A 10900-nucleotide genomic window follows, 5' to 3' on the forward strand; every position below is an offset into this window, starting at 1 on the left:
ATCAGTTAAGTTTTCATGCAAGCCACGATGGCGCTTAGCGATATTGAAAACGAGACATACATAGGGAGATTAAACTGTGGGCTTGTCATCGCGCGAGATTTTTCGTGGTGAGTCGGCGGGAAATATTGACTAGCAGGTAAAATTGTCAGCTGAAAAAAATATACAGAACATCGTCGTTGGAATTATTCTTAGAATCTTATTCAATGATCGCAGAGTGTATTGAAGTACCAGACATGGATGCTCCCACAGAAAATGGCAAGTAAAATATTTAATTACTTACGAATTTGAAGGCAAGTATTGACACCGACGTTTTGGTTTGGCGCTCAAACAAGCTATTTAATCGTGGTGGAGATAATGAAAATAGTTTACGTCGCCTTGATAAGTTGATGACTCTGGTAGAAAATCAGACAAGTCAAATGTATGTTTCATGTGCGACATTAGATGCCTTAAGGCATAATAATAATAATAATAATAATAATAATAATTTTTTAAAAATGTGTAGGCTGGAGGCAAGTGTATTTTAACATGACTTAGTGCTATCCGCAATGCTAGTTATTCTAGCTGTATTGGGAATGAAGATTGAGAGTGAAATTGAAAATGAAAAAATACAGTTTTGAGGTAAAATCCTTAAGTGGATGTGACGTGAGACAATTTTATACACAAAGCTGCTCATATTAATGCATGTATTCATATTTTAAGGCCATATCTATAAATGAAAATTTACACCTGCTCAGCTCCAAGTTTCAGGGCACTGAACATTCGTGTATTTGGTTCTAAAAAGCTGTCACTTAAGAAAATTCTACATATACTTTTTATTTCAGCAGGTAAAACTACTCTGCAGTGTCCCCCATCAAAGAAACTCAAACAAGGTATAGAAATCAAATTCAACTTATTTCTTGTTTTATAATTTGAATACTTGGGAGATTGTCTAAACTATATATATATATATTGATAATGATAATTTTTGATTTCATTATATTTCATTATTGGCACATGTATCTCTTTGGTTTGTAGTCTAAACAAAAAAGTTTCTTGTCTTATTGTCTACCAGGCTTGAGTAAAAGCTGAAAATGACAAGACTTGATTGATTTTAATTTTTATTATTTTTTCCACTTAAAAAGCTCGCCTGCCATTTAAGATGCTGGTCTCTAAGACAACTCTCAACCCTCCCACAGCCAGCATAGGAAAGAAAAGAAAACTCTCTGATCAAGAAGTCCCATTGTCAAAGCTCCCTAAGTCAGTAAAAACTGATGAAAAGAAGTCAAAAAACAAAGAAACCAGCCACATTGCAACAGAAGAAAATGAAGTCAGTTCAAGTTCTGAGACCGAAAAACACTACGAGGCAGAACACTCTGAAATCAAATTAAGTAAAAATAATAAGTCTGGTTTGATTGAGACCTTTTTCAATAAATGCCAGACAAAAAATGACATTGTGCACTCTACCAGTGATGTAGTGGATTTGTCAGGGCCTGAAGAAAAGGCGTGTAATGTCAACTACAAGGCTGGTACGCATGATGACTTAGCTACACAACTTAAGAATCCTGAAGAGAAAGAAAATGTCAATGAGAATGCAGTAAAAAGTGCAGCAGAATTCCAAGACACCAATGAGATAAATGAAACGGGTGTTTTAACAACTCTTAATTCCAAGAGTGCAATGAAGAATTTGGATTCACAGGAGGAATCTAAAACCCTTGCAACTGAAGGAGCTGTAGAGTCCCCTGAGAACAGTCTTAGCAAGCCAGCCACTGCCAGCACCTCTGTAATGTCCAGTCCAGTAACACCAGTGTCCAGTAGGAATCTGACCCCAGTCAATCCAGCCACTCCACTGGGTTCAGTAACCCCTGTGTCCAGTAAGAAGGTAACACCTGGTATAACCAGTCCAGCCCTGACCAGTCCAGACAGCAGTGGGGCATTGGACCACTCTTTTACTGCTAGTACACCAGGATCTGCTCCACCTAAAAGAAATGTATGGAATATTAAATTTTTTTCCATTGTTTCTTTGCATATCTTACCATACTTTTTTAAATTGCCGTCATTTCCATATGCTTTAGATAAGGCAAACATGTATTTAATGAACATTGCATTATGAAATATGTTTAAATGCAAGTGTTTTGACACTAACTGGTTGAAAACAATTTGAGCATTGGATTTCTCTTTCGTAGGTATCATCTACCAAAAAAGCAGAAAGAGAAGCTGAAAGGAAAAGAAAGCAAGAAGAAAGGGTAACTTGCACCATACTGATCCTAAAACTTTAGAAATAACAATATTATGACATATTCTTTTAAAAAGGACATCATTTAAATTGTAAAAGTCCTAAAGCTTGACTGTATGTGATAAAGATGTGTGGCTCTGCGCTGATATGTTATACAAAACTATTCATTGAACAATATTGGTTTATTTGATCTAGGAACTGGAGCGTCAGCAGAAACTGAAGCAGAAAGAAGAGGAAAAAGCAGAGAAGGAAAGAATAAAGAAGGAAGAAAAGGTAATTTGAAAAGACAGTTGGTTCTTGGTGAAAGTTCACTGTAAGTCTGTTTTTATTTTCCAGATTGGGTTATTAACTACTCTTGAGCTTTTTCTATGGAACCACAGAATCTCATGTTTTAAATTCATTATTGATGGGTCCTGAGATTTGTTAAGATTAAGTGCCTGGCCTTAAAATGTTCAGAGATTGAAAAAAAAAGGCTCCTGTTTCATTAATAAAAATAGATTTGCAGTGTATATTGTATGTGATAAACCTTTATTTTTTAGGAAAAGAAAGAAGCTGAAAAGGAAGAAGCTAGATTAAAGAAAGAAAAAGAAAAAATGGAAAAGAAAGAGCAACAAGAAAAAGAAAAAATGGAAAAACTCAAGCAAAAAGAAGAAGAAAAAAAGAGGAAGCAAGAAATAATTGAGTATGTTTTAGAAAGGTTAATTATTGATTTTGCAGTTAAATTTAATGTTGTTTTGTGTTGGATGCTGGGCCATTAAACTTTTAGTGAACTTTTCATAATGTATTTTGACAGTGCAAAAAATGAAGAGAAAAGACTGAAGGAAGAGGAAAAAAGGAAAAAAGAGGAAGATAAGCTAAAGGAAGAAGAAGAAAAGGTGATAAAACTAATCTTAACAATTATTTAGTAATCTAAGATTAATTCTGGTGGTGATATATTTTAAAAGGTATTTTCCACACCATGTTTATTTAAAATTGTAAAATTGAAAGTTTTTTTCTTGCTTAACCTCATTAACCATAGACTTGTTGAACTTATTTTTTATTCAAATGCTTTTAATACTTGCAGAAAAGAAAAAAACAGAAGGAACAAAATTTTCTACAAAGTTTCTTCATCAAATCGACTAAAACTGCTCAAGTAGAAAAGGTAAGATACTTGTCAGTCATTTTTCATTGTACAGAACGTGCTGATAAGAAATGTTTAACTGCAATAAGTAATGTATCACACGTTTTGTCTTTACCTGCCTTCATATGGTTTGTTTAGTACCAATAGACCTTGTCTTAGTTAAGCAAACTGATATCTCCCAGTGCACGGTTTTCTTTTCCAGCCAGAGAATGTGAATGCAGGTCCTTTTATGCAGTTCGAAGTGAAGAAGGAAATGCGTCTAGCACCAACCATAAGGAGGGAACCAATAGATATAAGTTTTGTTGATGACCTTATGACAAAACAGGTGATTTATTTATTTATTTATTTATTTATTTATTTATTTATTTATTTGTCTTAAGAAGTCCAGCACATGCGCACATGTTTTAGTAATTTGACAATTTTAATTTTGTTTTAAAATGCACTTGGTATTATTGCCTTGAATATTGAATTACTTGGATATTTCAATTTTTGTTCCAGAATTGCGAGAAACTTTACCTGATTGAACTGAGAGAAGGAAAAACTAAAGGCACTTCTGAGCAAACTTGGCCCATGTAAGGCTTATAATGTTAAATAATGATTTGAATGATTAGAGTGAGGGCGAAATTTTGTAGGTAGAACATTCTCAAGTGATTGGTTGTTTTAAAACCAAATTCAGATTTTGAAAAATTATGAAGCACTATACATGTATTTTATGTGTGGCATCTTGGAATGTCATTTATTTATTTATTTATTTATTTATTTATTTATTTATTTATTTATTTATTTACCAGAGAAAACAAGGAAGAAGATGCAGTTGAGGTAATAGAGGCAGAGGGTGGGGGAGAGGTCATCAAGAAAAGATTTATGAAGGCAAAGTTCTTGAAGTTTGCTGAGAATACACGTCCAGCTTTTTATGGTACCTGGAGAAAGAAAAGCACCAAACTGTCAGCTAAAAATCCTTTTAAAACTGATGAGGTGAGTGCTATTGCTGCATGAAAATTTTTTTCTAATATTTCAATATTTTGGAGGCTAGCAACTCCAAAAGGGGAGACATTTGCCACATAGAAAGGCATAAAATTAGTTTTAAAATATTGGGAGGACCCTTGTCAATTGAAATTGTACTTAATTCTTTCCGTCCTGATACTGAATTTATGCACTTTTTGGGGCACTTTCCATTACACACAGACCAACCAACACCAATTAAAATTACTTTGCTGGGCAAAGGTAAATAGCTGTTATGTATTTAAATGTTCTAATTTTGAGCTCAGACATCAATTATACTTTGATGCGAAACTTTCATTATCTTTTATTTCATTGTGCTGGAACTAATATGCCATGTGTACACTATAATATTCAGTAGCAATGGTCTTTATTCTTATTACTATGGGAATGATGTAAGTGACATCGTTTATATTTTCCAGGACCTGTTTGATTATGAAATTGACAGTGATGAAGAATGGGAGGAAGAGGAGCCAGGAGAGAGTCTCTCTCACTCTGAGGTGAATTACAAGTACCATTACACATCATCTAGGAAAGATTCATGTAAAAAGCTGTCAAGCTTTCATTTTTCAGCATAACAAAATTCTCCTGTGTTCCAGCCAACTTGTAGTTTATGCTGTGTGGTTACAATGCTAAATCATGGGGCAAACTGTTGCAAAGTAACATTTCTATATAAATGATTAATTATTGAATTTTTTTCATAGAGACCTTCTTAACTTTTTGATATATTCTTGTGATGCAGGGAGAAGATGAGGATGGGGATGCAAATGGTGGTGATGAGGAGGAAGAGGATGGATTTTTTGTACCCCATGGCTATCTCTCCGAGGATGAGGGTTGTGAGGAAGATGAGGAGGTGAGCATGCTATGCTTTTATGATTGTAATGTAAACAGAATAGACAGTTTGAATATGATAATCTTTATGATTTTTAGTATATCATGTTTACAACATTTAAGCTGTTTCAAACATTTGGTATCTGTCATACTTAAATACCTTTTAAAATTGTAAAATTGATCTAGCATGGTGTATTTGGAGTTGGATGAAGGTAATAGTACAAAACTATTGTTTATTTGATACATACATGTTTCTTATTTCATTCAGTGTTTCAAAATCAAGGTCATTTTAATATTACTTTTTCTTTAAGCATGTCAGCCAGTGTCATGCAGTACTATTGTTGCTTCAGTATGCACTTAATATTAACTGTGCATTGTTCATGAATGTCCCAAGAGACTTATGGGGATATGTGATAAGTATTCCTGGCAATTGAACTTTTTCTGCACTTACTTATATTCAGGTCACATTTATTTGAAACTTTCAGCTAACTCCTGAAAAGATGAAGGCTCGTCAGTTAGCCAAGGCAGAGCAGTGGGAGTCTCAGATGAAGGAGAAATGTAAAGTTTTGAAGCCAGTGTGCATAGGCTGTGTCTGGAGTGGAGAAAATAACAGTGAAGAATTGCTGAAAACACTGCTGAAGTATCAGGTAGAAATACAAAACTCCTAGAATTCAAAAATAATTTTGGTGTTTATCATTTGAGCAGCACTTGTTTTTGGATCACAGTTTACATGTAATTGTGGAACGTTAAACACCGTAATGAGTTCAAAGTGCAAAATAAGGGTTTGAATAGAATTGGAAAGTTTTTGTCCTAATACAAGTTGATAATGTCTGCAGGTGGCAGCGCTGGTGAGCTCTCCAATCCACACTACCTTCAGCAAGAAGCCTGAAGAAAGCCACACTCCTGGTACAGAGAAGAAAAGCAGTTCTGCTTCCAAAAACAAGAACAATCATGTTCTTAAAAGACCAGTGCCTGAAGAAGGTAATATAAAATTTTATTTTTGAATACTTTTCAGTGCATGCCATCTGACTTAAGTATAAGAAATGTTTGTCATTCAAGTTTGCGTAACATTTTATATTAAATTCACAAACTCGTATTTAACTGTTTTGGTTGTTGATGCAAGTGTGTAAGCACTCCAAGATACCTTGAATTTCGTATGAAATGTATGAGTGTTGTAAAATTTTTACCATCATTTCAGCCATGCCAGATCTGATTAGGCTAGTTCATGGGAATGTGCACAGCATTCAGAAACTCATACCTGAATTCAAGCAGTTTTGGCAGGTGAAGTGTCAGCAGTCCCAATCAGAAGAGAATGTCAAGGCAAAGGAGGGGGAAACAGATAAAGATAATACTGAGGACATGGAGGTTGAGCAGCCAAAGAAAACTGAGGAAAGTCCAAATGCAAAGAATGGCTTTATTTCAAAGCGTCAGTTGGATATCAAGATCAGGGAAATTGCAGATTACAAAAAACGGGAAGGTTTCAAGAAAAAATGCTGGTACGTCAATCAAGCTCTCCTAGAAAAGTACAAACTGATGAGCTTGCCAGTACCATGTGAATGGGAGTATCTTATCAAACTGAATAAGAAAGAGGCAGCAGAGGAGAAGGAGCCTGGACAGGTCATGACTCCAGGAGGTATAGCCCAGTTCACTGTTGCTGTATCACCAGGTGAGGCGCTTCACACAGCAACAAACCCTAGAGGCTCTCCTTGCACCCCTGGCATGGACTCGCTACCATTGGCAAAATTGTCACCTGTATCTCCTCTCCTTTCCTCTGAAGCCACATCTCAATGCCTGAAAGGAGGGTTAAATACCAATGATGTTTTGGTCCCTGCCAACTCGTTGTCTACTCCAGAAAGAACACATGGCAATTCTAGGTTTGCTAACACAGCTTCTACACCTGTCGGTCAATGTGGAATAGCCAAGACTGCCACTCAGGAGAAAAGAGCAGATTTGACGCCAAATAACACAAGTATTTCTACCCCAGCCAATAAGTCTTCAGAGCCGAGGATGAAGACGACCCCACATCGATCCATTACAGATTTCATGAAAGCCGTCTCCCCTTCTGTACTCTTCGAGAGGAACAAAGGCAATATTGAAAGTGCTAATAATCAAGCTGCTGCTACACACATGGGAAGTTCTACCGTTCAACAAGATGAGGTCCAACCTATGGATGTAGATCTCCCCAGCAATACTGTGGCAGTTCCCAAGGAAGAGGATGATATTATGATAATAGACGAGGTGCTCCCAGGGAAAAGCTAGGCAAACGGGTTATGTCTAGTGCAAAGGATTAGAATGGACAATTCTTTAGTGTAGAGAATGATATTGAAAATATGTGTGTGGTAGAATAGATAAGGCTTTAGATTAGAATGTAGTATAAAGATTGACCCAGACTTAAGGACTAGATCAGTTAAGCTGTTGTTTATAAGTGACTTTGTAAAGTCCAACAGGAGTATATATGCCACAGTATGTACAGTAGTGTATCATATATAAGTAACTTTAATTTTTTTAAGTTTTCACATAGAATACAGCACAGTACATGAAGTAAAGCTTGTCCGTTTAATGATTAATTAAGCAGTGGACCACTGCGCACCAAATTTTAGATTTCCACACGTTCGTATCTTTGGCCTGTTTCAAATTGAGGGGTATACTAAACTGCGGGTCCACATAAGTACTACGTGTAATTTTTATTTATTTATTTATTTATTTATTATCATACCTTTGTAAGTCAAAAGATTGTTACTTGGGGGCCCCTTGCATTTATGCAGTAGAGATATAATTTTTGTTATAATGATTTGTGGATAATTTCTTTTGACTGCTTGAGAGAATGGATTCCATTCCATGACACAAAAACTAGCTTCAAGATTCTTTGTACTTGAATAATGTTTAAGCAATACCTCTTCATTGAAATTAAACATTTGTATGCTGCAAAAATGGATGAGAATCCCTTTGAAAAGTGGGTTTTGCCCATGTTTGTCAATTGTTTTACAAAGAAACCTGATCAGAACTCTTAAGATTTTTCTCATAACTGAAAGTTTGTGCTGAGATAAATTACAACAGAGAACTGTGCAGTTTGTAATGATGAACAGTTGTACAAACTTGCAAAATTTGACACATAATAAAATATCATAAACTGATATTTTTCCAGTTTTTTTCTTATTGCGATTTTATCCTTCATTACTTAAGCTGCCATGAGATTGATTTTTAAAATTACTTTATGAATCGCGATGCTTAAAACCTAAAGCCTAGATTACATTTGAAATGTGATGCCCGTACTCTCTTCTGATCCTCAAATCAAATTCGGTCCCTTGGTTTTTTGAATGGTGTCAGAGCGAAGGTAGACGGTGACCGTGCGAAATCACCCGGAATCGTACGAATTTGAGGCCGTGTAATGTAGACATACTCGGCGTAGACCGTAACTCCTTACGATTTCAAAAAAATCGTACGGACAATTTCATTGCACGGGCCCGCGTAAATGTAATCAAGGCTTAGGAAGACTTGAAAGAGCACTTTCATCTACTTGCAGGAAATGCTCACCGTCTTACGTTTGCATTGCACCACCAAGAAGTGAAAAAAACTTAAAATGTTACGAACATCTTGTACTGGAAGTAAAAATTGCAGTGATTGTGACACATTGGTAGGTCCATAAATGCAATTGTGTTTGTTGAGTTGTTCTCGTCGGCATTGTGTTTTCAGTGAAACTGTAGATAGAGATGAACATCCGAGTTTTTATTTAAAAAAAAGCCTTTGCATAATAATCACCAGCTTAGTTTTGCATTGAAGAAAATTTCTTTACTAATCTTAGAAGTTAACGCAGTATAATGGATTTTATTGCTTTTGCTTAAACTGTTTATCTTGGGAACAAAAATTACACTTGAGAGAGAATCAATTAGGGAACCAAAATATCGCTCCGTACAGTGAAAGATTAAGATGTATTTAGTTTTTCTTCATTCTAACCATGTTATAAACAAGATGGAGCACCATCCACGGAACATTAGACAAACGAGCCAGAGGAATTCTTCTGGCAGCCAGTAAAAGTTGGTCCTATCCCTCTTGTGTCCGCTTCAGCAGTTTGTCAATAGACACTGCCGTGCCAAAACTCTCCTCCAGGAAAAGCACGGGGCCCGCTGCTGGATTTTCTCAGAAAGTACTGGGACCTCAGAGTGGGAAAAATGACTGGTATTAAATCCTAGAGAGAGTTGTCCCTTTCTAAGTAATCATCTCTCTGTCATTGCTAAACACATTAAATAATGTACCCAGCCAGTAGCATTGATCCACAAGGAAATCATCTGAAGCCGGAGTGAAGAATTAGTCGGCCTTGGGGATTGTCTAAAAAGGTCAGGCGAGTATGTGTCGCACTGCGTCCGGCCGCGTTCCCCGCGTGCTCATTTACCAACAAAACAAATGTCTTGTTTGAAGAATGTTATGTCAATAAACAGACAGAATGCACGTCCTGAGGATCGGAGAAGATTGTCAATTTCTTTTGAGTAATTTACGGCTTGACCTGCCGGATGGCTCCTCTTGTTCTAGATGTTCTTCTACATCATTAGGCTTTCTAGATTAGAGAAAAGAAATGGATGACACTTCTCCCTCAATGGAGCCAGACATTTTCCTGCTTCTTAAAGCTGAGGTCACTTGTCTTTGTTCAATAAATGTGCTTCGCCTTTAAAGATGGAAGTATATTTCAACAGACTTGGTATTAGAATTTACTTGTTTTCATAGTTACTCCATACTCGTTGAATTGAATTGTGTTTGTTAAACGACGAAGTGTAATCTCAAATGTATAATTTTCTTCTTTGACTTCTTTATCTGTGACAGAAACTGAAATTTATTTGTGCACATAAGGAATGTTCTGAGAAAATCGGAAATAACATTTTACATTTCAAATTGCTTTAAAATCCTTTTCCGTATATTATGCAAAATGTCTTAATCACACGAAGTCCTTTTGTTATTTTTCTTGATGTTGTACTGATCCAACAATATTCAAGCTGATACTATGCATGCCTTCTGAACTATCTAAAAAGAAAATATTTATTTTTGTCCATTTGGAATAAAAATAATGAACTTTTAAAGTCAAAATTTTATATTTTTCACATTTGTGGAACAGCTTTAAAACATGTAAGTTAATGGAACAGTAGTTGATAATCGTCTTCAGGACGCACACGCACACACACACACACACTTTTTATATAAGGGCTAAACATTGTGTCTGGTCTGGACGTCTTTCAGCTGTTTGTCATCAGGCATATAAGGAGTCCGACCCAAGGAAGTCGATTGCTCCTTGTCCGACCATTGACTGGGTACATCTGCTCCAAAAGCGTGATATTTCTTCCCATGCACATGCAATTCAATCTTCGACACAATACTCTCTGCTAAGACTTATTTCACATTGTATACGAAACAACGTGCGCCGACTATTGAGATAGCTTATCACGAAAAACGAATTCTTCAAAATGATCTAGCATAAATTAATAATCGGATCGTCATTTCATTACGGGGTTAAAAGTCTACATTATTTTCATAATTTCATTTTTTTTCTAAGGTTTATTGATGACGTTCAACCGAATTTACAGCCAACTTGTATAACATAAATTTGTGTCAATCACTCGCAATAACATTTTTGTTATTTTGAAGTATTTAAAACCAGTTAGCGCTAGCTGTTTATTTGAAACTCCTATCACTTAGAAATTTTTAGGGCAGAATCACACGTTTATTTTTCTGACCAGAACACATGGTAGCAG

General features: G+C 35.8%; 1 protein-coding gene across 3 annotated transcripts; it reads left to right on the forward strand.

The window, feature by feature from the left end:
- The first annotated feature begins 68 nt into the window (after positions 1-68).
- Positions 69-8298, forward strand: LOC106179887 (uncharacterized). Of its 3 annotated transcripts, none has more exons than XM_013563692.2 (16): positions 69-255; positions 822-869; positions 1122-1966; positions 2163-2222; positions 2408-2485; positions 2752-2894; positions 3006-3087; positions 3276-3353; positions 3535-3657; positions 3831-3904; positions 4124-4307; positions 4754-4831; positions 5074-5184; positions 5648-5809; positions 5999-6143; positions 6361-8298. In XM_013563692.2, the coding sequence occupies exons 1-16, from the start codon at positions 204-206 to the stop codon at positions 7419-7421; spliced, it is 3324 nt and encodes a 1107-aa protein (XP_013419146.2). In that variant the 5' UTR covers positions 69-203; the 3' UTR covers positions 7422-8298. The 3 variants fall into 3 exon arrangements, with proteins under 3 accessions (XP_013419146.2, XP_013419147.2, XP_086856129.1); XM_013563693.2 differs by having other exon boundaries at positions 71-255; positions 825-869; XM_087000003.1 differs by having other exon boundaries at positions 85-290.
- Positions 8299-10900: the final 2602 nt, after the last annotated feature.

Source organism: Lingula anatina, chromosome 1, assembly GCF_051362555.1.
Source record: "Lingula anatina isolate TDL-2025a chromosome 1, LinAna3.0, whole genome shotgun sequence".
Taxonomy (NCBI): Eukaryota; Metazoa; Brachiopoda; class Lingulata; order Lingulida; family Lingulidae; genus Lingula; species Lingula anatina.